Source organism: Marmota monax, unplaced genomic scaffold (genome assembly GCF_021218885.2).
Source record: "Marmota monax isolate L192 unplaced genomic scaffold, Marmota_monax_Labrador192_F-V1.1 WCK01_AAM20220418_F8-fsc00008, whole genome shotgun sequence".
NCBI classification, from domain to species: domain Eukaryota; kingdom Metazoa; phylum Chordata; class Mammalia; order Rodentia; family Sciuridae; genus Marmota; species Marmota monax.
The window spans coordinates 21,524,395-21,550,842 of record NW_026694432.1 but is presented as its reverse complement, the minus strand read 5'-3'; the positions used below and the strand labels follow the sequence as shown (position 1 = coordinate 21,550,842).

General features: G+C 55.7%; 1 protein-coding gene and 1 non-coding gene across 5 annotated transcripts; both read left to right on the top strand.

Annotated features, from left to right (window-relative positions):
* The first annotated feature begins 1,820 nt into the window (after positions 1–1,820).
* Positions 1,821–25,866, top strand: Ldlrap1 (low density lipoprotein receptor adaptor protein 1). 4 transcript variants are annotated; one of them, XM_046468617.2, is made up of 9 exons: positions 1,821–1,994; positions 11,548–11,690; positions 12,510–12,622; positions 14,582–14,696; positions 19,860–19,932; positions 20,262–20,345; positions 20,941–21,071; positions 22,560–22,624; positions 23,950–25,866. In XM_046468617.2, the coding sequence occupies exons 1-9, from the start codon at positions 1,907–1,909 to the stop codon at positions 24,092–24,094; spliced, it is 957 nt and encodes a 318-aa protein (XP_046324573.1). In that variant the 5' UTR covers positions 1,821–1,906; the 3' UTR covers positions 24,095–25,866. The 4 variants fall into 4 exon arrangements, with proteins under 4 accessions (XP_046324573.1, XP_058427030.1, XP_046324574.1 ...); XM_046468618.2 differs by having other exon boundaries at positions 1,824–1,994; positions 22,590–22,624; XM_046468619.2 differs by lacking the exon at positions 1,821–1,994 and adding an exon at positions 2,204–2,532.
* LOC124075431 (U6 spliceosomal RNA) lies at positions 10,521–10,622 on the top strand. Its single transcript, XR_006846048.1, has one exon. It is a non-coding gene; the product is annotated as a U6 spliceosomal RNA (small nuclear RNA).
* Positions 25,867–26,448: the final 582 nt, after the last annotated feature.

Sequence of the window (26,448 nt, the reverse complement as noted above, 5' to 3'; positions counted from 1 at the left end):
AGATGAGGCTCAAAAAGGGGAGTCCATGATCACCACAAGGACAGTGCTGTTCTAACCCTGGCATCCTACTCATGGGGCCTACAGGCCTGAGTGGGACCCTGGCCTCTGACCCTCAGAGCCCCTCTGACAGTGCTTCTCTCCCGGGCCCAGGGCTCCCAGCTGTCAAGTGGCTCCATTGCTGGCTGCTGGGTCCAGCCGAGTAGCATCCGAGTAGCATCTTCAGGAAATGGTGAAGGACAGAATGGCTGCCAAGGCACCTAGTTCAGACACAGTGGCCATCAGCAGGTCCCCTGTCCAGCTGGGGCAAGCACAGCCTGTGTTCCTCCCAACACAGACAGGTCTGCTGGCTCCTGAGCAGTTACAGAGGCTGCTTTGCCTTGTGAGAGACTTTGTCTGCAAGAAGCCGGGCAGTGTCTGCGTTCGCACAGTGTGATGGGAAGGCCCAGGAGCTTGGCGTTGGAATTCTAAAACCCTGGGGTTAGGAGACCAGTGCTTGAGGAATTCTAGAGTTTAGATTACCCTGGAAGTGCTTCCTAAGAGGTAGGGCAGGGTCTGGGTCAAGGTCATTGTTATGGTTTGGATCTAGAATGACCCCCAAAGGCTCCTGTGTGGAAGGCTGGGTTCCCAATGCAACAACATTCCGAGGTGGGACTTTGGAAAGTGTTTGGATCAAGAGGGCTCTGATCTCATCAACCGACTCACCCACTGGGGGGCTCATAATCGAACAGACGATTAGGAGGCGGGGGGGGGGGGGGACTGCTGGAAGTGGGGCCTGGGTGGAGGAACTAGGTCGCTGGGGGAGTGTCTTGGTTCCTTCTTCACTCTTTTGCCTTTTCAGCTGCCATGAGGTAGTAGCTCTGCTCCAAGTGCTCCTGGCCATGATGTTCTGCCTTATGGAAGGCTCAAAGTGGTGGGGTCAAATATACCTTTTCTCCTTTAAGTTGATTTTTCTCAGTTATTCTGTCACAGTGATGAAAAGATAACACAGCCAGTAAATAGGCAGGCACCCACCTGTTGGAAGGCTCACATTTCATTTTACAGATAAGAGTAAGATCCAGAGGCTGGGGATGTGGCTCAAGTGGTAGCAGGAGCACCACATAAAAATAAAATGAAGATGTTGTGTCCATCTAAAAATAAATAAATAAATATTAAAAAAAAAAAAAAGAGTAAGATCCAGAGGTGGGAAGACCTGCCTGGAGTCCCGCAGCAAGTCCCTGTGGGAGGTTAGGGCCTCTCTCCCCAACACCTCAGGGTAGAACACACCATCTCTGAGGCTACCTTGGAATAGGGTGGGCAGGGGGCAGCTCAGAGTGCCAGCAGGGACCTGAGAGTAACCTCGTGCTATGTGGATCAGTAAGGAGCCCAGAGGTTGTGCTCAGGGTCCACTTTCAAGATGCACCCCTTTTCGGCAAATTTCTACTGCCTTCGAAGCCTCCCACTACCCTGGACATCCCTTTTTCTCATTTCTGAGCTTTTCACCTCTCTGGACCTCAAATTCCTGATTTGTAAAATGGTCTGCAAGCACCTTTCAGATGCCGTCTAGAATCCTAGGCCCTGGCCTCCCGCGGCGGGAAGGGGCTCTGGGGCCCTTAGTCCGCTACGGGCAACCCGGGATGGGAGAAAAGGTGGGCGTCCAGCTTTCAGCGCTGGTCTCTGCCTGGACGCCTCCGGGACCGCCCACCTTGGAATCCCTAGCACAGTCAGGCCGGGGCGGGGCGAGTCTGGCATAGGGGCGTGTCCGTGGGCGTGTCAGATAGGCCTCGCCCCGCCCCTGGACGTAGCCGCGGAGCTCGCGCTGGGGAGGGGAAGGAGGGAGGGAGGAGCGCGCCGACCGCGCGCCGCCTGGCCGGGCGGAAAGTTTCTCCTGACAGAGTTTTGGCGGCGGCGCCGGCGGCCGGAGCGGGCCATGGACGCGCTCAAGTCCGCGGGGCGGGCGCTGATCCGGAGCCCCAGCCTGGCCAAGCAGAGCTGGGGGGGCGGCGGCCGGCACCGCAGTGAGTGTGTGCGCGCCCGTCGGGCCGGGTCGGGCGGGGGTCGGGCCAGGCGCTCGGGGCCTCCCGCGGGCGCCCGGAGTCGGGCCAAGTTGGCGGAGAGGCGGGGCCTTCCCCGCGCTCGCGTCCCGTCGCGGCCTTCCCGGCCCGGCGGGGTTGGGGTCGCCCGGGGTCAGGTCGTGCTCCCACTCGCCACCCCGGCTCTTTGCGGCGGGGAGGAGGGCGGAGCTGGGGAGGAGACCGAGCTGGGGGTCTCCAGGTGCCTGCGGAGGGAGGTGCAGGTAGGAGGAGAGGCCTGGACGACCCCGGGCAGCTCCCGCCCCACCGCTCTGTGCTGCCTGCGGGAGGCAGGAGCTCAGCATCAGCGCCCGGGGGACGTGGGGCGCGGGCGAGCGCCTGGGAAGGTGCCCCATCCCCGCGCCTCTGCTCCCCTGCGGGGACGTGCGGCGGGCGGAGCCCACTGGCCCCTCCACCAACCGGATTCCGGCCTGCGAGGTCATCTTTGAACTCCTGGGCCTCAGGTGTGAGCCCGAGGCCGCAGGTACCTACTTGTTGGGAGGGAGACCAGCCTGGAGTGCCTGAAGAGGCCCCCGCCGCGGGCGACCTGGACCTACAGCCAGATCCAGGTGGCCAGGCTGGCGGCCAGGCTATATTTGAAACCTGTTTTCTCTCGCACCTTCCCCCAGGGTCTATCGAAATCCCTGGGCTCCCAGGCAAAAGGCAGACGCCCTGCCACCTCTCCTGGGGGAGTCTGGGAGGCTGGGAGGAGCTCACCCAGGCCCCCCTTCCTGTCCTCTAGGCTCGGGTTACTCTCTGGGAGTCCGTCACCTGGCACCTTCCCCTGGGGCCTCGGAAACCTAGCCCAGGTCCCTCCTTTTCTGCGAGTTGTTTGCCCAAGTTCACACAGGCCTTCCGGGCTGATGTGGAATCCGATCGCAGGATTCCTGCATACCCATATCCCCACCTGCCACCCACCTAGGGCCACATCCTCTCCCCCGACCAGGAAACGGCACAGCCACCCCTACCCCTCCTTGCCTTTCAGGGCTCCGCCAGGGGAGCCCGAGTTCCCTAGTCCCTGGAGCGCCAGCGTGTCTGGGCCTAGGGAGTCCGCCCTGCCCCTCCTCTTGCCCTGATCTGCTGCTCCAGACTGGCATTGGGAACATGGGCTGGGTCCTGCTGGTGGGGGTGGGGTCAGAGACCCGTTAGGGCCAGGCCGGGCATGTAGCATCTTTCACACTTACTGGCTCCCAGAATAGTCCTTTAAAAATTTGTGGGAAACGCCAGACTTATGAGAAATCGTTCAGTGGAGGAACCCTGCCGATTTTCTCTAGGGTGAGCCTGGAAGCTCCCTGGGGCAGTGGTTCTCAAGGGAAGGGAGCCTTGAAGCACTGCCGAATCTGGGGAGAGGAAGAAGTAGCCACTTTGGGTGGTGGAAAAGAGTGTCTTTGGTGTGCTCCAGTTAAGGACAAGTCATTTGTCCTTAATGATCCTCAGTTTCTTTGCTTGCAAAATGGGGTTAAAAATTTTTACCTGGCAAGGTGTTATAAGAAAATTGTTTTATAATGCTCCCTTCTGATCCACCCCTCTCCCCTTCTCCTGTCTGTATAGACCTTCAACATGATTCTTACTGTGATGGACCAGGTTTGGGGGGCTTAGAGCCTTTTTATACCTTGAGGGAAAGCTGAGGAGCACCCCTTCCCTCCCCCACCCCCCACAAGTTCAGAGCTCAGTCCCTGTTGTCCCAGTGCCTTCTATACCCTGAATGAGCTTACCCAGAGCCCCACCTGTCCGTCATTATTAATTCTCAATTTCCCATCTGTAAATTGCAAATAAGAGAAATATCTGCCTCGGGCTTTTTGTGGGGTTACATCAGTGTGTTTTGCCCAGTACAAAGGAAGAATTCAATAGGTGGTAACTAAGGCTTTGGTCATTGTGTTTTACAAAGTATTTTGCTGCTTGTACCTCATTTGCTCCTATGATCAAAGCAGGGGATTCTTATCAGACCCATTTTAGAGATAAAGGAACTGAGAAGTGGAGTTGCTGGCCCCAGGCATAGAGCTTCCAATGACAGAACTCCAAATCCCCAGCCAGGATCTATCTATGTGCTGGGGATCTTACCAGTGTGGCCTCTGGCCATGGAGAACCTCAGTGGCAGGTCCCACCCCAGGTTGGTCTGGCAGCCTCTGAAAACATTTGTGACCCACAGGTTAGAGATGTGACTAGGGGAGATGCTAGAGTACCCTTGCTTAGGGTTGTGACCCAACCAAGCCTTGGGCCTAGCCTTTGAGATCTGAGGCCTGTGGCTGAGTTTTGAGGCCTGACTGATGCCACTGGAGTTACGTAGGCATGCCCCTCGCTTCTCAGGTCTTCAGCTGGGATTTGCACGATCATTCTTTTTGTTTTTAGAGAAACTGAAGCACAGGACTGGCTGCAACATGCCTGATGACACACAGGAAAGCCAACATCCCAAGGCTTCTGGGCTCAGAGGCTCACAGCTTCTCTCTCCCAGGTGTCCTGACCTGGAGGGGTTCTCTCCCTCTCCCACATGTGGCTTCTTCCCATCTCTTAGGGAACCATAAATATTTTATGTTATTCCCTGGTCAAGGATTTTCCTTTCGTTCAGCTGCCTGGAAAGATGGCTCACCATGGCCGCTCAGTATCCTTCTTCCAAAGGAATTGGGGTCATTTGACCCTTGGGCTCCTTTGGGAGTTGTGCTAACCTGTCAGGGAAGCAAAAGAGGAAGGATAAATATGAGGTGTGGGTTGCAATGATACCAATTCATGATGGTAGGTGGGGGAGGGAGGCGTCCGTTCATATGTATTTATGAGATATAAATAGGATGAATAAACTGCCAAACCCTAATACCTGTTGGGCACTGAGAGGCTATGGGGACCTGGGGACTGGTCGCTGCTCTTCTGGTAGTCCTCACAGTGTGGTGGAGGAGGTAGAGAAAGGGACAGGACTGTAGAGGGTAGCGATGCTGTGGATAAAGGCAAAGCAGGCTGCGGAAGCGACAGCATGGCTCTGCAGATTGGGCAGTGGTGTCTTTGAGTTCTTCTAAAAGTAGATACCAAGACAAGGATCTGAGTGCAAGTTCTGTATTTGAGAAGCGATCCCAGTAAATATTGTCAGGACAAGTGAGAAGGGAAGGGGTCCAAAAAGTGGGTATCCTGAAGCAGATGACCACTGTGGGCCACTGGAGCTTAATCCCTGGGGAACTCTGGGAGCCAGGTAGAACGTGCTGCTCAGGGTTGTTCCTTTGTTTTTTTTTTTGGTACTGGGGATTGAACCTGGGGCACTTGACTACTGAGCTACATGCCCAGCCCTTATTTTTTTATTTTAAGACAGGGTCTTAATAAGTTGCTGAGGCTGGCCTTAAACTTGCGATCCTCCATGCTTCAGTCTTTGAGTCATTGGGATTATAGGCATAAGCCACCATGCCTTCCCTTTGAGGGACCTTGATCAGCAGTTGTAGCTGGAGGGTTGCAGTGTGCAGGGTACTGGCCCTCCAAAGCCAGTGAGCCCGCAGGCAGGGTGGCAGGTGCTGGTAGACCAACATGAATGGAGGGCCCCTGACAGTATCACCTCTCTGGGGAAGTAACTTGGGCAATACTCGTGAATCCAATAGGGAAGAATCTGGGACGCACCTTCCAGGCACTGGGAATAGCAAGTGGCAGGGGATGTTTGACTTGGGGGCTGGGACTCTGCTCCTCCCAGATCTGGCCGCTGAGGGAGGGACATGAGGGAGTCAGAGGTTATCTACTGCCCACTGAGGGTCACATGCTTCTTTTTAGCAGCCCTGCAGGGCAGCAGGCCCAGGCCCTGCTGGAGTGACCCTGAGCAGGGCTCTGCATGGCCGCTGCCTTGCCAGCAGGAGCGAGTGTCAGTTTGAGTCCTAGTGCTGTCAGCTGTCAGTCCTGCGCACTCCTGCGCTGCTGTATCTGTGAAGTGGGATTGCCGACCTGTCTGTGGTGCTCTTAGAAAATACTCTGCATGGTCACTCACACAGTAAAGCCCTTTGCACCTGACATTGGTAGTGACAGTAGCTGGTATGTGTCACACAGGGTGGTGGGGGAACTTGCTTCATCCTCATGACAGCCCCTGGGGTAGGTAGTATTATTGTCCCCGTGTAAAGGGGGGAGGCTGGGTGGCCGGCTGCCCTCCTGCAGAGCCTGTTTTTCTCCTGCAGTGTGTGTAGGTGTTCAGGAAACGGAGCTGCTACGGTGATCACTGTTAAGTTAGTAAGTCTCGCTAGCTTTCTGACTTCTGAAATTAGCCTAGCACTCTCACCTCTGAAAGCTCCTTCAGATGATGCTCCCAGAGGGCTGAGCATATTTGACAGGTAGAGACATTGCAGCCCAGAGAAGCAGCCATACTCCTGTTAGGGCAGAACTTGGGTCCCCTCCTGAGATATTGTCACTCTGTGGCTTCTAGGCCCCTGCTTTGGCTGAGACTTGGATGTCTCAGACACCATCCTGCTGGGTCTCCTGGGGCAGCAGAAGGGGGACAGGTATGCCCTGCCTGTCCCTAACTCCTGGGTAAGGACCTTCATGAGGAAAGAGCACATGGTCACAGCTGAAGTTAGACTAGGCGTATGGTCTGTCCCAGCTAACTATGGCAGCAGGTCATCTGTAAAATTGCACAGTTAAAATAGCATAGTCATTACCCACCACAGGGTGCAAAATAACCGGACTGGAACAGGCCTGCGGACTCAGGGAGCCTCTGGAGCTTCCCCTGGAGTCCTGGGCTCCTTCTGAGAGCATGTGGCCTTGAGCCGGATGCTCTGAGTGGATCCTGTTTGAGGTGATGACCAGTGAGCAGGACGAGGGTGGTGAGAAACTCCGTGGGTCTGTCAGTACCGAGGCCCGGTGCTGCTGGCTGCAGAGAGGAAGATGTGGGCCCCAAAGATCTCACATCTCACGAGAAGAGCCATGTGCACAGGAAGACCAGAGAGGAACCAGGCCTCCCAGAGGAAAGGGAGGACCAGTGACAGGAATGGGGACAAGGCAAAGCAGGACAAGATTGGATGGCACTGCTGGTCAGGGCACCCCTTCTGCATACCGGGTCCTGGGAGGGCAGATGTGGTTGGTAGGTCCTTTGAGGCGAAAACACAAGCAGGCAGCTCCTTGGCAATGGGGGTGTGGCTGTGGAGGAGGTGGAGGCTCACACTCGCAGAGGGATGAGAGTGTGGAGCACCTGCCACCAGCCGGCCCTGGCTGAGTGCAGTTTACAAGCTCATTATCTCAGTTTATTATCCAAGGATCAGAACGCCCCTCGGAGGCCAGCGCATGCCTGCAATCCCAGCATGCCAGGAGGTTGAGGTAGGATGGTCACAAGTTTGAAGCCAGCACTTAATAAGACTATCCCCCCCCCCCACAAACAAACAAACAAACAAACAAAAAAACAGGGCTGGTGATGTGGCTCAGTTGGTAGAGGGCCCCTAGGTTCAATCCCTAGTATCTACCCCCGTCACACACGTGAAAGACAAAACAAGACAGCCCCTTACCCTAGGAACTGTTGCTTCCCGTTTTACAGATGAGAAAACTGAGGCTCAGGAAGATAATTAACTGAGGATCACTCTAACACAAAGCACCAGAATTGGAATGGTAGGACTAAGGCTCTTGCTCCTAACCACTGGGCTATGCTGCCTCAGAGCTTCCTGGAAGAGCCTGGATGAATGGGGTTTGGATCAAGTGAAGGGAAGAAAATCATTTTAGATAGAACTATTTGAACAGAAGCTCAGAAGTTGGAAAGTAGTGTTGCCTTATGAGGAGGCAGTTCTGCACAGTTGGAGCTGCTGGGGTCTCTGTGTTGTGGGAAAAGAGATGGGAACAGTCACTGTGGGGCTTGGGTGTAGGGGTCTGGGACCCCCTCCCCTGCCCCCACTTGCTATAACTTCAAACGGGTACTGTCCCTCTCTGGGCCTCAGTTGCATCATCTGTCAAGCAAGGTGTGGAGACCCGGGGCCTCTGAGGCCAGGGAGTAGCAGCCACTTTACAAGGAGGGAGTAGAATATGGAAGGGTCAGTCCAGGAAGGGAGGAATGCAGAAAAATGGCAAGCATTTTTCAGAGGTCAAGTAGGACAGGGGAATGTTTTGACAGCAAAGAGATCACCAGTGACCTTGGCAAGCTTTGGCCCTTTGGAATGGAGGGATCGGAAGTGGCTTTGGAAAGGGACCAGAAAAAGGCTGAGCCACAGGAAATGAGAGAGTGGGGTCACAAAAATAGGGGAGGAAGGATGTTTGCTTTAGGGCAGGAATGGATAATGAATGAACAAGGCCAGCCCTGATTGATTGGTGTGGCCTGCCTTGGGGCCCTGTTTTGAAACTGGGGGAAATCAAGCTGCGGTCAGTTAGCAATGTCTGCCAAGGACGCAGGCAATGGGCAGTGCAGCTCTGCCTGTGCCATCTTTAGATGGGCTCAGGTCCAAAGTGGTCTTGGTATCTTGGCCCACAGAAAGGAAGCCACTAGTGTTAGGAATACCCAGTCCAGGTGGAGCAAATACCTCCAGCTATAAGAATCTCTCCCTCTCCCTGACCCTCTCCTAGAGGTAAGGCAGCTGGCCTCAGGGACAGATGGTCTATCCAGTGATCAGGAGCTTGGGTTTTAGAGCCAGAGTCCTTGGAGCCTGAGTTTCCTTGTCTGTGAAACTGGAGTGAAAGAACGCTTGCTTGGAGGGTAGCTTTTTATTATTATTATTTTTCTTTCTTTCTTTTTTTTTTTTTTGGTGGTGCTGGGGACCTTGTGCACGTGAGGCAAGCACTCTACCAGCTGAGCTATCATCCCAGCCCCAGCTTTGATTATTCATCTTTATCAACACGGTAGCTCTGATTCACCCAAGAGATGATGTTGTTAGTCTTGGCTTCCTTGAGAGCAGGGCCTGAATTGTTCTGGGTCCCCCATCATCTGACGTAGTACCAGGGACACACCAAGAAGAACTTTCTGCTGCTTTTTTGGAGGATCAGATGGATTAGGCTTCTGGCAGATGGGACAGAGGATGGGGTTACTTTGGGCTTTAGGGTCATCTCAGTGAGGACCAGGCCTCATGTTAGGGTAGAGGCCCAGGAGGGAAGGCTCATGGGCAGTGCATCAGGCCAGAGCTGGGGATGAGGTCTTCCAGGTTGTTCTTTTACCCACCAAATGCCTGTTCTGGGTCAGCTAGCAAATCCCTGCTCACCAGGATCTCGGAAGGGATAACACGAGGTCCCCATATGACCTCCCCACCCCACCCCAGCACACACACACGCACGCACACACACACTCCCTCTCAGATGAGGAAATAACCTCCGAGGGGGACAGTGGCTTGCTCAACCCAAATCCAGAGGAGTGTGAGTGCAGTCTCCTGATTGTAGAGGAGGGGGACAGCCCTCGGACCTTATAGTGCTGAGATAGGTGCTAGGAGGGGCTGTAGGAGACAGACTGCGCAGGGGGCCTGGTGCGCCCTGGGCCCAGGACTCTGCTCTTGACAGTCCAGCAACACCAGAGCCCAGCCGAACCTCGTGGGGAGACCCATGACCCTGCCAGGGCTCAGCTGCCCTGGAGCCCCTGATGCCAGAGCTAAACTTGCCTCCTGTGGCTGAGCATCAGTGCTGGCGAGGAGGCCCAGGAGGAGGCAGGGTGGGCACAGACCTCTCCCAGACCCCGTCCAGAGAATGGCCTAAGGAGGCTGGCTACCTCTCTGGTGGCCCCTAGAAACTGGTTCCTGTGTGGATCCTGCTGTGTCCTTAGCAAGACTGTGTGTGCTTCTGAGGAGTTTCTCATCTGTAGAATGGGTATGGTCAGCGTGAACACCTCCCCCAAGGGCAGCATCTGCGTGGGCTGATAAGGACAGACAGGGCCCTACAGGTGAGGGGCCTGGGGACCTTCGTACTGCTTCCTTACTGTGCTTCCCTCCCAGGGATGGGTGCTGGGCGTGAGCTCCACCGAGAAACCTGGGACCGGCAAAGCCTCCCATGCGGGATGCACCTCCCCTGTGTCTCTGCCTCCACAGGGCCCTTTCCTGAGGGGTGGGGCTGTCTCCAGCCCTCCCTCCTGCTCTGTGTCCCTATCCAGTGACTGACTCATCCCTCATTTCCCAGCCTTCCTGACGTTAGTCTTCATCCAGAGTTCTCAGAGGACCCTTCCCATGTAGCCTGCTCTGCCATTACTGTCACCCCCAGAGGAGGGCATTATCAGTCTCAAAGGGGACGGGGGGCTCTTCTGAGAATGGGTTGGGGGGAGCAGGCAGCAAAGCTGGAACTTGAACCAGGTCTGCCAGAATGATAAGGCGACATCACCCAGAGCTCCTTGAGCTGCTGCCACCCTCCCCCAACCCTTTGCCCTCACCAACCCTTGGGTCTCAGGTGCAGGCAGAGTGAGGCAGTTCAGGCTGGACCACGGTGGCCAGCCGGGGCCTCATCCCTCTGCTGTGGTGTGTGACTTTTGTCTCATGTCCCTTCCCCTCCATTCTGCCTCCTGACTGTAGCGTGGGCTCATACCCACCTCACCAAGGCTGCAGCAAGAGAAGGGGCAGAAGTTAGCACTGGCGCTTGCTTCCGCAGCACCGATGGTAAAATTGGAATGAAACAGAGAAGAGTAGCATGGCCCAGTGCAAGGGTGACAGGCAAATTCCCTAAGTGCTCCATATTTTTGACTACCTGTGGCACCCACAGGGCTGCCAACCAAATCTAGGTGGCATCAAATTTTTAACATTTTGACCAGTCTCAAAGACCAAAAAAGTGAGCTCCATAAGTTAAAGAAGTCTGACACAAAAGGCCCCTCGCTGAGTCTATTTGCATAAAATGTCTAGAAAAGGCAAATCTTGAAACAGAAAGATTTAACACCGAAGGTCCCCAAAACCTTGAGACAGAAAGCAGCCTGGCGGCTTCCTACCACTGGGGTGGAAAGAGAGAAACAGGTGGAGGCACCTTGGGGATGACGAAAGTGTTTGGGGACTGGATTGTGGTGACAAGTGCTCTACTTGTAAGTTTACCAAATATTACTGAATTGTCCCCTTAAAACAGATGAATTTTATGACATGTGAATTGTGCTTTAATAACATTTAAAAAGTATTTTTTGTGAAAAAAATATTTTTAGTTGTAGATGGACACAATACCTGCATTATTTATTTATTTATTTATTTTTATGTGGTGCTGAGGATCAAACCAAGTGCCACACATGTGCTGGGCAAGTGCTTTACTGCTGAGCCACCACCCAGCCCCAATAATAATGTGTTTTAAAAGTAAAAAAAAAAAAAATGGATTTTTTTACTTGGGGAAGAAGAAAAAAAAAAGCGTTGAAGTTGAGTTTGGGGACTTGGACACGTGGCCGAGTCGGCCCCGGCACTGACTGTGGGCTTGTGTGGCAGCCTGCTGGGCCCCGGCATCGTTGTCTGCAGTGGCTGTGATAAAAGACCTGCTCGTGGGCTCTTTGAGAATTCGTGGGGGCAGTTTGTGGAAAGCTGCTTATCAGTGCTGGGTGTGTTCTAGAAACTGTTCTTCATGGGTAGTAAAAATGGTGGCAGGGGCACCACAGTGTTCCTTCCTGGTTTTCTGAGGGACTCCTGTCCTACCCCAGAGCTGCCTGAGAACTGGACGGACACCCGGGAGACGCTGCTGGAGGGCATGCTCTTCAGCCTCAAGTACCTGGGCATGACACTGGTGGAGCGGCCCAAAGGCGAGGAGCTGTCAGCCGCTGCTGTCAAGAGGATCGTGGCCACCGTAAGTGCCCTGGGGAGGGGGGTAGGTGCTACAGCCAGGGCCAGCTTCTTCCCAGCTGTCCCTTTTCCCCAGCTCATGACCTCAGTGGGATGTCTGAGCCTGGCCCTGCCCTGGAGTCTTCGTGTGTCAGCTCAGTGGCCTCACATGGAGGAGATCCACTGGACTTGGGTCAGGGTCAGTGTCCTCCTTTCCAGCCAACATGTCTGTGGCCACTTTCAGTCTCAACTCCATGGCTCAGCCTCTTTGCCTGAGTTTTGGTGGCTTACCAGTGCTGGGGAGGTGGGGAGGTTGCTATCATTTGACCATGTGCCCAGTGGCCCGAGAGAGTGTAGCCCACGAGGGACCAGATTGGCCCCTCCCAGCTCTTAGTGAGTATGGCCCTTTAATCCACTTTCCTTAGTGACCTCGACCCTATGGCTCAGGTGCTGGCAGGAGTGGTGAGTGGAGCACTCCCACGTTATCCTGCTGGTGGAGATAGCCTTCAGCACCGTCTGGCGTCCCTCCCAGCTGTGTGCCCTTGGACCAGTCCCTCACCCTCTGAGTTCACTTCCTCCTGGGGGGGAAGGATGAGAGTCCACCCCGCTGCCTGTGAGGTCCAGTGCTTGGCAGGCTGAGGGTACTGGTGAACAGCAGCAGTTGTTATCCTGTTTTTATTGCAGGAGGGGCTGGCTGAGCACCCTCCCCACGGCACTGGCCTGAGCCAAGGCCTCACGCAGGCCCTGCCTGTGGGCCTGGGGCAGCTAGGCGCAGCCACGAGGCAGGGCCCCACGTAAATAGGCAGCTCCTGACCTACCTCTGCCTTCCTTCTCCCTTCCCCAGGCCAAGGCCAGTGGGAAGAAGCTGCAGAAGGTGACTCTCAAAGTGTCACCCCGGGGCATTATCCTGACTGACAACCTCACCAATCAGCTCATTGAGAACGTGTCCATTTACAGGTAAGCTCAGCACGGCGGTGGCCCATGTCACTGCCTCTTGGGGTGGTGCATCGAGTGGTCTAGCTGAGTCCAGGCTCTGTTGCTTTCTGTCAGGGTGATGGTAGAGTCTTCATGTCCTCATCTGTTAGATGGGATGGGAGCAGGTCCTGCCTCCCTGAGCCGTAACAGAATGCTCCCACACAGCACCCAGCTCACGGCGAGTCTTCCACTAAGGTGCAGGTGCAGCAAGCAGCTGAGACCTGGTCTGGCCTGGCCCTGTGCGCCCACCTCAACCTGCGCAGTGCCGACTCGGCCTGGAGCACAGAGCTACAGACTCCCTGCCTCTTTCACCGCAAATGCAGTAGCTCAGCCCTGGGCAACTGGCCGGGCATTCCAGAGGGTCACCCAGGATCTGCAGCCACAGTGTGTAGATGGTCCCTCTGAGGCTCTCTTGTCCCAGGGAGGCAGGGTTTAGCCCTTGGAGCCTCAGGCTACCTCCACTTCTCTCTTGGCTGGTCACCTGTAGAACTTAAGAACTAGAAGGGGTCCCAGTCTATTCTACAGATGGAGAAAGTGAGGCCCAGAGAGGGAATGGCCTCTGCTACAGTGAGGTGGCAGCTGGACAGGGACCAGGATACCCAGGCTAGAGCTCTGTCCAGCAGGCCCCCATCTGCCAGGCCTCCTTCCACTTTCTTGCTTTGTCCCCAGGCAGCTGGCTCAGCTGGCTGCAGCCTGGGCCAGCGTGGGGGCACATGTGCTGGGGTCAGAGTGTTGAGCAGATGCCTTTTCTCACCTTGCTGATGCCACCAGCCTGTCTTTCCAAGTACCTGCTCTGCTGATGTCTGTGCCAGATGAGGGATGTGACTCAGGCTCTGTCCTCCAGGAGCTCCCAGTCTAGGAGGGACAGGAGGGGAGGAAATAGGAGACAGAGTGTTGGGGTGGGGGGAACAGAAGAGGAAGGGCTTGCCTGGGGAAATCTGGGAATGCCTCTCAGGGGAGGTGACACCCTGCTGGGGCTTGAAGAATCACAAGATCTGGCCGACTGATTCCAAGGACCCAGGGCCATTTGGGCAAGAGGCTGGATCCCTAGAAATAAGAGGCAGCTGGGGATGTGCACCCCTTCTGTCCACCTGCAGGCCTTCAGCACTGCCATGGGAGTGGTGTCATTGAAGCTTGAAGCTGGGGCCTCTCGGCTCCTGGGCTGTCGGCTCCTCCCCTGGTCACGATTCCTAGGACTGGAGGAGTGGGGGAATCCAGCAGAGAGGACCAGCAGATGAGGGCCGGGGACACAAGAGGGTGTTCCCTGCAGAACGAGTTGCGGAGTCTCCACCCAGACCCACTGGGGATCCTGTCACCATCTTCACATGCCCAACCCTAGTTCTAGGTCCCCACCCTTGGCAGCAGCTCCAGAAGATGTGCTGCTCCTGATCCCAGCCACCCTGGGGGACATGGGCTGGAGTTCCCCTGATGACCTGGCAGGGGAGGCCGGGTGACGGGCAGAACGAGCAGGGTGGTGTCCCTACCCCCAGTTAGAACAGACCTTTCAGGGACAACTCTGGAATCCCACAGGTGAGTTTAGGTCCAGCTCTGCCACCAGCCCTGTCGTCCCAGACCTTTAGCCTCAGTTTTCCCATCTCCAAGGGAAGCTCTGAGAATGAAGCAAGGCTCTGTCTGGAAAGCTTTGACCCGTTGCCTGGGGTGCAGTTGGGCATCAGCTCCTACTATTTTGGAGTGTGGCTCAACATGGGAGGGGGAGGAAAGAGGTGGCTTCCTCTGGTCTTTACCCCCAGTTCCTGGCCTGGGTCCTTCCCCCACAGAAGGTGCAGGATGCCAGGCCTGGAGGCCAAGGCTGAATCTACAGTCCGGCCTTGGAGAAGAGGGGATAGTAGGCTCTTTAAACTCAGGGGAGATGCCCTACAGCACATCCAAGCTGTGGTCAGGCCCTGTTGGGTCTGGTGACACTTCCCACTTGCCTTTCAGGATCTCCTACTGTACGGCAGACAAGATGCACGACAAAGTCTTCGCATACATTGCGCAGAGCCAGCACAGCGAGAACCTCGAGTGCCATGCCTTCCTCTGCACCAAGCGGAAAATGGTCAGTGGGGAGCTGGCGCTGCTCTTGGGAGGAGGCAAGACCCAAAGGTGAAAGTCCATTAACAATGGACGCAACCCCTGGGAATCTCAAGTGGCTGCTGAGAGCCAATGGCATTGTGCAGGCCTGTAGTCAGCGGCGCCTCACAGGACAGCCTGGTTGTGCCCAGTGACTCGCCTTTGTCCAGGAAGTACCTGGGCCGCTTCCTTTCTGTAACAAGATTTGTTAGGTGTGAGATTACCAGGGACCACTGCATCCTGCAGGGTGCAGACCTGGGAGGGCGTAGGCCCTGGAGATGAGAGGTCAGTGCCCAGCTCCTGGGATGGACCCCTCAGGGGACTGTACTTGCTGTGAGCAGCCCAGGGAGGGAGAGGCTTCATCACCCTCCGCATGCTCATTTTAGTGCCTGGCTTTAAGGGTTTTCTTGTTTGACCCTCAGGACACTCTGCGCCGGGACACTGTTGTTCGCTGTTGTTTTTCTTTGAGATTTATAATGAAACACCCTCGGAGCCCAGTTGTCTTGCTGAAGATGACGGCCAGCAAGAGCAGAGGGCACTTGAACCCATATTCCTTCCCCTCTGTGCAGCTGGGAGGGCTGCAAGCTTCTGTCCCATTTCCAGGCTGACCCTGACCCATCTGGCTGGATGGGTGGATGAGAGACCTCCGTGGTCTTGGGCATTTGTCTTGAATTTGGGAACCTGGAGCTGGGGCAGGTCAGCCTTTGGCATCGTGGCTTTGTTCCCTGTGATCGGAGCATCTTCCCTGTAAAGAGATTCCCACATGTGCTGATTCAGTGTCAGCTTCAGCTGACCTCTGTCACTGCCAAGAGCCTGGTCCCCAGTCCCCATGGCTCTCCCTTTCCTGTGTCAAAGGACCCGTGGAGGACATCAGAGCAGTGGGCCTGGCTTCCTGCGGCCCACCTGCTCTAGGTACTGTATGTTTCCTATGACGCTGTAACAAGTGACCACAGACTTAGTGGCTTAAAGCCAGACATGTTTATCCTTTCGCAGTTCTGGGGGTCAGAGATCTGAGGTGGGTCAGCAGGTTGTGTTTCTCCCAGAGGCTCCAGGGGGGACTGTTTCCTGGTCTTTTCTTCCTTCCAGAGGTCGCCTGCGATCCTGGGTTCGCGGCCCTGTCCCCCACCTTCAGGGCCTGAGCAGGTCAACCTCCAGTCTTGCTTCTGTCGTCACCTTGCTGTTTCTTTCTCTGGCTCTCCTGACCCCACTCCAGGCCCTGTTGATGTTGGTCCACTAGGTAATCCAGGATAATCTCCACATCGCAAGGTCCTTGACTTAATCCTGTCTGCAAAGCCCTTTTGCCATATACGGTAACATTCACAGGTTCCAGGGATTAGGACAGGGACATCTGTGGTGCCCTGATTCAGCCTACCACAAAGGATCATGGAAGGCACACATAGTAGGAGACAGACAAGAAGTCTCCTAATGGCTGATGTGGCCTTTGATAAGATCCTGCCCTTCTCTGGGCTGTTGTCTATCAACAGAATAAAGAGATTACCTCAGTGATTTTTTTTTTTCTGGTACTGGAGATTGAACCCAGGGGTGCTTAACCACTGAGCTGCATCCCCAGCCCTTTTTATTTTTCATTTGGAGACAGGGTCTCACTGACTTGCTTAGGACCTTACTAAATTGCTGAGGCTGGCCTTGAACTCACAATCCTTCTGCCTCAGCCTCCTGAGTCTGGGATTACAGGCCTGTACCGCTGTGCTGATTTTGCCCCCTTGTTTCTTGCAGACTCTATGAAACTGGGCGCTCACCTGGGGTCTTGTGATACTGCAGGCTCCTGAACTGCGGCGGCTGAACTTCTCCAGTGGCAGCCTTGTTCCCTAGACAGTGACTCTTGGTGTTGGTTCTTATGAGGCCACATGGACTTAAAATACGGGCTCATTTTGTCCCATTGTTCGCCAATTCCTCCTACTGACTGGAGTGTGTCCTGGGCAGGGGCCCTCAGCTGTTGCTGCAGCAAGAGGGCCCTGGTGGAGGGCCACTCCCAGGTGTAGGGGCTCCCTTGTGCATGGGGGTAGGATAAGAGGGAGCTAGCCTGGCACCTCCCAGGGAGGCCCGGCCTGGGCTCAGAGCACCTCAGACAGACCTGAAGGAAATCGGCCGTCAACAGAGGGCAGGGCTCCTGCCAGACACCAGGCTCCTCCCTCCTCGCGGCAGATCCTGTCCTGACTGGCTGCACTGCAGCTTGTCCTTCTCTCCATTCTTTGCTTCCACGGGGTCCCCCATTTTTCTGAGACACAGCCCACCCCAGGTGACACACAACACTGCCTGGTGCTCCAAGGCCTTAGCTAGCCCCTGGCCCTGTTTGGAAACCCAGAGATTCTCAAGACTTCACAGGATTCCTCACGGGGAGGCAGAAGACAGGCGGTGCCTTGAGCTCCCGCTGCTGTGTGGTTTGCCCTTCCCGGGCCACCTGCTGGCGGACAGGAACGTTTTTGTAGGAAGCTTCTTCTGGCTGTGCCCAGTGGGACCAGAGAAGGGAGGCCTGGGGGCTGTGCCTGGTGGGGAGTGCTGGGGACCCTGGGGACTTGTACAAGTCTGCAGGCAGGGGCTCAGCTTCAGTAACCGGAGGGCTTAACTCCAGAGTGGAGGTTCTCCAACCTTCCTGGAGGTCAGGAAGTCTCCCCAGAGACAGGGACTTCAAAGGATGAGCAGCGAGTAGGAGTTTGCCAGGCGGCCGTGGTGGGGCGGCTGGTGCCGGGACAGCACTGTCTTAACACGGCTGAGACTCCGAGACCGTGAGGGTGTGGCAGCCTGCCTTCCTGGAGTCTCTGTCTCCCTGCACCTCCTGCGGGAAGCTTGGAGAAGGGGTTCATCCCCACGTCACTCACCAGCCAGGCCAGTGCTGGGGCAGCAGAGCCCCCAGGCCTCCTTTCCCTGGTCCTGTTGGGCACGGCCAGAAGAAGCTCCCTACATAAAGACATTTCCATCCACCGGCAGCAGGTAGAAGTGCCCACCGAGGCCTCCAAGTTCAGAAGTGGAGGCGGAGGAGCTCAGGGTCACTCCACAGGCCCAGGGACTATATGCCCCCACTCTACCTGGGCATAGGGGCTGCTGGCCTTCCTGGAGTGATCCTCATGTAAGGCTCTCTCCTTTTAGGGAGCAGGGCTCAGTTGGCCTAGTACCTGGCCAGTCACTGGAAACAAGGCAGGGACGTGAAAACTGGGTAGAGAAGCTGGTCAGGTAATGAGACAGACTGTAGTCAGCGGTACTCAGAGGAGACTGGCACCGGCCATGGGAGTGGGGAACGAAGGCTGTCCGCGGCAGGCCTGAGCAGTTTGTCCTCTGAGGTTGGTACTAGATCCTGCAGCTGGTACTAGATCCTCGCAGACCCCGCTGCGCCTGGGCCTTCAGCCACCTGCACTCGCGAATCTGCAGCTCTGGTTATATTTGGTTTAACTTACAGCCTGGGACGTCAGGGCAAAGTGGCGGGAATGTATGCAAATGAGAAGCAGATTTATGCAAAAACAGTCTAAGCTTGTGTCCCCAGGTTTCCTACAGGCAAAAATATTGGTGTTTCCACATCCCAGCCACACTGGGTGACCAGCCCTTGCTCTGGTGTATAGTGATCTGACTCGGGTTGGTAATTAGCCCATATTTTTAGTTCATGGGCAATTCTCAATGGTAACTGGGTCTATTAAACTTGATTCAGACATGACAGCTTAAATTGTAAACAGCTGTGAAGAGCTTCATACTTAATTACCATATTTAAGTTTTGCCATAAAGCACCCGTACTTGCATCAAAAATGTAAATGACGGAGACATTCAAATGAGATTTTATACTTGGTGAAGTTTAATTGGCACGGATCAGTCAGCTTGTTTGGGGATTTTAAAACTTAAAAAAAAAATTTATTTTGGAAGGCAGTGGCCACGGATTCATTTCTCAATTAAACCATGTTGTCTGGTAGAAGGGGGAGTGTGGCTGAGGCTGGCGAGGGCTGAACTTGTGGTGCACTTGAAGGAGTCTCGTGCTTTCTTCTCCTACCCAGAGCTTCTAGAAGGAAGCTGGGTGGTGTTTCTAGGGCTCCAGCTCCAGCCCCAGCCGTGAGCTCTGGAGCTCCCACGCCTGGAGTTGAGCTGCGCAGGTTCCAACTGGAATCCCGGGTCCCAGAGAGGAAGTGCTGAGTGGAGTGTGGCCCAGGAAGGTCCTGGCTGGTTGAGGCCTGCCCCTTTGAGTGCTGTGATTCATCCAGCCTGCAGCCTCCTCGGAGGGGCGTGGCCTGCTCTTGGGGAGAAGGTTCAGACTGACCCTTACAGGTAGGGAGCACACAGCTCAGGGGACACAGGCTAGTGAGCTAGTGAAAATTTCTTTTTTTTTTTTTTTTATGGTCCTGGGGATTGAACCCAGGGCCTTGTGCACTTGAGGCAAGCCCTTTACCAACTGAGCTACATCCCTGGCCCCAGCTAGTGACACTTTCATATGCATGATGACCACAGAGAGGTAGGTGATGACAGGAGTGAAGTAGTGACATTTGAATGGGATTGGAGACCAAGGATGGGGTTCCTTAGGGGTGAAGGGCTGAGGTGTGCCCCACCCCTTACAGGTTGGTTCCAGTAGAGCTGAATGGTTTGGTCCCTGACACTCACTACCATCTTGCTCCTGCCGGGAAGTTTGTAAGGCGACGCCGCCCTTGCCGGGACCCAGCTGTCAGCCCTGCTGGCTCGCCTGGCATAGCCCTGGATGGTCTGACCTGCCTCCCTGGCCAGGGATCTTCAGGCCGTGGCTGGACTCTGCCAGCCCCAGCCTCTGACCTCCAGTTCTGTGGGCTCAGGCGTGCAGTCCCCGAGTGCTCAGGGGCTTCTCCAGGATGTGAGCCTCAGCTCACTGACTTCAGGGAGGAAAGCCTGGCGAGGGCAGCCCTTGCCATGGGGCAGCTGGAGCAGGGTGGGGACTTCCCTGGAGGTGGGGAGAACGGGGCCTGGGCTGCTTCTCTAGACTGTCTTCATGCCTAGGTTGCTTTGGTATCAGATGAAGAGCCAGACCATACCTGCTGCCCCAGGCATTCCCTCCCGAGCCAGGGATGGAGGCATAGGAGCTACAGGAGGGACCACGGCACCTGGCCTGAGTCCCCAGCCACACAAGTTTGCTTGCTCTTCCTTGGTTGACACCACAGGCCTCCCCACCCCACTTCCTGTTTTTCAGGCACAGGCTGTCACCCTCACTGTAGCCCAGGCCTTCAAAGTCGCCTTTGAGTTCTGGCAGGTGTCCAAAGAAGGTGAGTCTTTTTCATCGAAGTCATGGGAGGGCGGGAGGGCAAGGGCCCCCAGTCAGACCTGACTGACTCCCAGCCTCATCCTCGCCTGGCTGTGATTTTGAACAGGTCCTGCTACCTGGGTCTCATTTTTCCCACCCGATGGAAGGGCAGTGGCCATCTCCCTCCCTTGGGGTGCTTGTGAGACTTCAGTGGCTTCTTCAAGTTGTCCTTCCTCCTGGCTGGAGACCTAAAACTACCCCAAGACTGCTCGCCGCCTGCCTCCTGCCCAGGGATTGCAGGAGACAGTGCCGGGGTCTGAGGCTTCTGCTTGCTGTGTCTTGATCACACAGAGAAGGAGAAGAGGGAGAAAGCCGTCCAGGAGGGAGGGGATGTCCCAGGGACCTGCCGCGACAGCGCCCCATCTTTGAAGAGCTGTGAGTGTTGGCCAGGGGAGGGGCCCTTCAGCTGCAGGGCATGGGGCCTTCCTTCCGCTCGGGGGCCTCTCCTTCCAGGGCTGGGCAAATCTTGATGTTTGATTTTGTTTTGTTGTTAAATCGATAATACATGTTCGTTGTGGTTAAATTAGAAAATGTAGGCAGGAAAAAAGAAAGCCCACTTGGTACACGTTTTTCTAGATGTGTCCCGGGGCAGGGTGTGTGCGCTCTCTCTGAAAACCTAAGAGCTGCGGGAGGATTGCAAGTTCAAAGCCACCTCAGCAACTTAGTGAGGCCCTGGGAAACTCAGCAGGACCCTGGGGATGTGGCTGGGTGGTGAAGTGCCCCAGGGTTCAATCCCTGGTACTGAAAAAGAAACCAGCTTCAACATTGTGAAGTTCAGAGTTTCAGGTTTCAGTCTCAGCCCTCAGTGGGAGACAGGTTCTCATCTTGCAGGCGCGTCCAGCTTTGGGAGGAGGTGTGGGTAGGGTTCTGGGTGGTCTGAGCAACAGGTCAGGGCAAGGCTGAGTCCAAGGAGGGATTCAGAAAGAAGTGACACATCTCCCACTGATACCCTTGACGGACCCCCTCACAGTGGTCGCCACTGGGAACCTCCTGGACTTGGAAGAGACAACCAAGGCCCCACTGTCCACGGTCAGTGCCAACACCACTAATGTGGACGAGGCACCACGGCCTCAAGCCTTGAGCAGCAGCAGTGTTGTCTGGGTAAGTGACTATGTGGCCTGGGGACCCCACAGAATTCACTGATCCTTGACCAGATCTCTGGATGAGCCTCAGGCAGCTCCAGGGTCCAGGCCTTGGCACTGTGACCTGTGGGCCTCTAGGAGGACCAGACCCAGCCCAGCAGCACCCAGTCCCAGGGCAGGGGATGAACAATGTCCCCTTTGAACCTGGGGCCACGTCCCCAGCAGGCCTGACTCCCAGCACAGCTGTCTCCTCACAATGCCCAGCCTCTTGGCCTGAGCGTCCACAGCTCTGCCCACCGCAGGACCAGCCAAAGGCCCCTTTGTTCTTGGTGTGGCAGAGTTTGTGCCTGAAACCCCTCCCCGCGCAGCCGTCTAAATGAGGAGTCAAAGACTTGGGCTGTTGTCAGTGTGGCCCGCGTCCCCTGTGACTCAGCACAAGCCTCGGACTCTCCGAGGCTCAGCTTTTTCATCCTGCAGTGAGGAGGGTGACCTCTGCCCACAGAATCTCCCAAGAAGCTTTATTTTATTTTATTTTTTTTAATTTTAGCTTTTCATTTGAAAATGATTTCAGACTGTTACAAAAATAATACAAAGAATTCCTGTTGTCCCTTCACCCAGATTCTCTCGATGTCACCATCTTGCATAACCACATTGCAGTGATGAACATCGGGGAAGTAACTCGGATAGACCGTGTTACACAACCTGCAGACCCTCGCCTTTCTCCGCTTGTCTATTTCATGTCCGTTTTCTGGTCCAGGGTCCATTGCAGAATCTTGCACTTACTTTTATTGTGTATCTTTAATTATTAAAAATCTAGAACATTGAGGGCTGGGGATAGAGCTCAGCTGGCAGAGTGCTTGCCTTGTGTGCACAGGGCCCTGGGTTCAATCCCCAGCACCAAAAAAAGAAAAAAAAAAAATCTAGAACATCGACAGACTTCCACAGTTCACAAGTCCCTCTGACTGTTGAGAAACCTGGGTGTCCCTCAAACCCGTGGTGGTCTGGGGACCACCCTTGCTCCTTGCCCATCTGCACCGGGGGCAGTGGAGGGACCTTGCTCAGGGCTTCTCCGCTGCAGCTACAGGTCCTGCCACCCATCATGCTGCGTGCGTTGGCATTTGGGCTTTGGGCGAGGATGGAGGCCAGGGAGCCTGCTTCTCCAGCCTTTCCCTTTTGGCATTTTGAAAGCCATGGAAGTCACCCAGCCCCTCACTTGATGGAAGGAGAAGCTGAGTCTCACAGAGGAGCAGTGACTTGCCCCAAGTCTCACAGACGCTGGCGGCAGAGTTGGGAATGAGGCCTCCGTTCCAGTGCCTGGGACGTGTCCTTTCTCTGCCCCACACCCTGTTGTGGGTCCACAGGCTGAGGTGCTGGTGGTGGCAGCCAGGTGCAAGGCCTGCCTGAGCCTTCCCTCCATCGCCTCCCCCTCGCCCCACATGGGTCCCTAGTCCCTGTGGCTCACGGGGCTGGGTCGAGCCCCTGCAGTGAGTGTGGGCTTCCCCTGCAGAGTTCTCACCTCCTGCTTTGTCTCCCCAAGGAGCTGGACGATGGCCTGGATGAAGCGTTTTCAAGGTAACATTGACTGTGTTCCTTGTGCTGGGGACAGGGTTTTGGGGTTGGCCCTGCCTGCCCCTCCCTCCCAGGGCCTTTGTTGTGCCTGACCTCCAGAGCAAGATCCCCTCCTTCCACTCAGCCATCACCAGGGACAGGTTCCCCTCTACCTGGGGGGACCCCTTCCAGGGCGGCCAGATGAGTTAGAAAGCTGTTGCCGTTAGGTCAGAAACTCCTGGTGGCTGCTCTGCCACCATCTGAGCTGAACTAAACGCTCTGCAGCTCAGGCCGATTTCTTCTTCCTACGCCTGGGGCAGGCTGCATCCCCTCCTGGGAGCCTGCTTGGAAGTGGGGCAGGGAGAAGGCAGAGCTTAATTAAGCCCAGGGAGGAGGAGCGTCAGGCAGCAGGAGGTATTTTGGTGAAGCCTGAGGGCGGAGGCGTTTCCCCACTTTCCCAGAGGCCATCCTGTAGCCATGGCTACCTGCAGTAGCAGGACACGCTGCCCAAAGGACTGTGGCTGCGGGGAAGCCCCGCGCCATGTCAGCCAGCCCCTTGCCACACTCCCACTGCTGGGCTCTGTCAGGTGGGGACAGTGCCCGCTTTGCACCATCCCCAGAGGCAGCACCTTGATCCCTCATGGGGACAGGGACGTTTTTACCACCTTTCTTGCTTTATTGGCTGATGACCACCCCTCATTTGAAGAAAAGTTTTCTTTTGCTTTTCCTAGCTATTCAAGTATCATGTGTCCTTTATTAAACAATTTCAAAATCCAGGGAATCAGAAAACGTGTACAGCCTTGGTGTAGCTCGGGCTAATCCCACAGGGATGTGATTTTGCGTTTGTCCTTGGGGACCTGCTGTCTCTCTTGACACCTGGGTGTCGGAACCCCCTCTCCTGCTGGTCAAACCACCCAGAGTGCCTTCTGAGGATATGGGCTGTCACTGGCTTAACTCCCCCAGTTCTATGGACGCTGGGGGGTCCCCCTGTACATAGGGCTAGAGCACGCTGTTGGACGTGGTTATAGCCAAGGAAGGTTCTCAAGTTTAGGCCAGTTCCTGCCAGGGCCGGCCATCACTGCCTTCCTGCACTGCCCTCTCCCTCTTCCTGGTCACTCCTGGTCAGGCCTGTACTGTGCCCTGGCCTCTCTTGAGTTCGGTGTGTCTATTGCCTGGCTTTTGGATTGATGCTCTAGGGACGGCCCACTGGTCAGAGACTCTCCTTTGTCCTGTGTCCTGCGATCTTCCTGCTCTGCCCTCTCTGGTCCTGTGCTGCTGGGCTGGACTGGCTCCTCAGGCCCTACCAGCTCCTTGCCCAAGCACTCAGCTCACACAGCCCTGCCTTCCAGGCTGGCACAATCGCGGACGCACCCTCAGGTCCTGGACACTGGACTGTCAGCGCAAGACATCCATCATGCCCAGAGCCTCGAGCCTCTTGACTGGGAAAAGCCTGACAGCAACGGCCCTGAGCAGGAGGATCTCTTCAGCTTCTAAGGGCCTGGGCCCATCAGGATTCTACCAGCCTTGACATGTGACAGACCAAAGCCACCTGTGGCAGGGGATCCAGCTCCAGGACCTGCTGGCCACCTCTTCCGGCCCACAGCAGCGTCAGCCTGCAGATCAAAGCTGCGGCAGTCAAGCAGCAGGGAGAGAGGGGGTTTTTAACCTGCTTCTTTAGAACTGAAAGATGCCTTGAATATTTATTCAGTGACTCCTGGTTCGTGCTCAGCGGCCAGTTTCCCATCGGGCATGTTACATGTGCAGTGCTGTGACTTCCTGCTCTCTCCCGAGCCAGCTCTGCTCCAGCTGTGGGTATCAGGACAGTGACCAAAGCATTTTATGTCCCTAGGTTTCTCTGGGGACATCCCCTCTCCTGGCTGAAAGTGATGAAGCTCAGCAGCCCCCAGGCACGACTGGGTCCTCGAGCTGGTCCTCCTCAGGTCCCCAGCAGGCCCAGGCTTGAAACCTGGACCCAGGCACTCAGAGGGGCAGCCGCAGACCAAAGACAGCCCGTGGCTTGGCACTTTAAAGCACACAGAGCAGCCGTGGCCCGGGGGCTCCTTGATGGTGCTGATAAACAGAGCTTTCTTTCCGCCCTTCCTCCTCCAGGAGGGGCCAGGATCCCTGTGGACGGCCCCCACCATGCTTGGACCAGTGGAACTGGCTGCCCAGACTCTGGAGTCCACTGTGACTGTGGGGACTACCTGTGTAGTCACCCCCAAGGCCTCATCCCTGCCTTTGCCCTCCCTGGATGAGGCTCTGCCTGCTTCCTGGTTGTCTGTGTGCGTGTCCCTGCCCCTCCATGCTGTTGGGATGACATGGACCCGACACCTAGGTTCATATAGGAGAGTTCTGAGGCCATTTTACAGATGAAGAAACTGAGGCCACGCCCGTGGAGGGGCTGGTGTGGGGAGTGGGACTCAGATTTTGATGCCAAAGCTGCTTCCTCTGCCGCCACCTCTGGCAACCTGCTCCTCCTTTTTCTCGAGCTTTGTTGTCCTCCCAAGAACCAAAAAACCCCAGCTATTTTCTGACCAAAATGTGTTTCATAACAAACCATCTGGTGCCTTTCCACTCAGAGCTGGCACAAGCCTCGTGCCCTGCTCCCCGCCTCATTGTTGATTTCCGGGAAGATGCAAGTGTTTGAAGTCTGCTAATTCTGAGAGTGAAACAAATCAAACTCTGTGCACATCCCGCTGTTCTCTTTCCTGACACTGCGGCCAGTCCCAGGCGGGACACCGCAGCAGCAAGCTGTCTTCAGTCTCTCTTTCCTTCCTGGCCCTGCCCTGTGGGCTCCGGCATCCTGAAGCCCAGCACAGCTGGGAGCATCTTTTCCATCCCAAGGAGCCTCCCCAGAGCAGGCGTCAGCAACCCCAGGAAAACGGCATCTCAGAGGCGAGGCTCCGACTGAGCATCTGAATCAGAGCAGGCGCCTGGGGAGGGGGCTTCTGGGGTCTGCGCCAGAATAAGGGTATCTTCCCTTCCCCGCCCAGTCGCGCTGCTCTTCCCATCCTAGGCCTCCTTCGTCATGGCCTGTATTTGTCACAAGGCAGCAAGGGTGGGGCAGGACTCAGGCCGTCCTTGGCACAAGGGCCGGGCTCCTGCTGGGCTGTGAGGGCTGCACTGTGGCCTTTGTCTCCTGCTGGCCGGCCGTTGGTGTGCTTCCATGTGCTGCTGCCCAGTCTTGTGCTTTGCCCTGTGATGCTGTAAAGGAATTTCTAATGAGAAAAAATAATAATAATAATAAATATTCTCTTGAAATATAAGCAGTGCTTAGAAGGAGCTGCTTGGTGACCAGAGTGCTCCATCCAGTGGCTCTTGTCCTTTGGTGTTGGGAGCAGCAGTGGCCACAGACATGGGCAGGTACACACTCAGAGGCAGCACCCAGAGTGGGGGTGCTGTTGAAGGTCCAGCCTGCAGACAGGCGTGTGTGGTGGTGAGGTCACCTCTGGACGACTCGAGGCCACACCAGTGACCAGTGTGTCAGCACTAGTGAGGTCTCTAAAGGCTGGCGTCAGGGGTCCTGGGTCAAGGTCTGTGAGCCCCTAAAGTGTGTATTAAACCTGTGTGTGCCTCCTGTCCCTGGAAGGACACCTGCTGTCTCCGTCACATTCTCCAGTGACCCACAGCATACATTCATTTGCAGGACTACTGCACGAAAATGGCTTCAGCTCAGTGCTGGGGCCAGGGTCAGGCAGGAACCACAGGAGCCCAGGATGTGTGGCTTTGTGTGATGAGGACAGTAGGGAGACCCACATCCAGCCACTTAGGGACTGTAACCCTGGATCAGTTGCCTCTTTCCTTGAGCCTTGATTTCCCCATCTGAACAGGAACAACTGCCTCCCCCA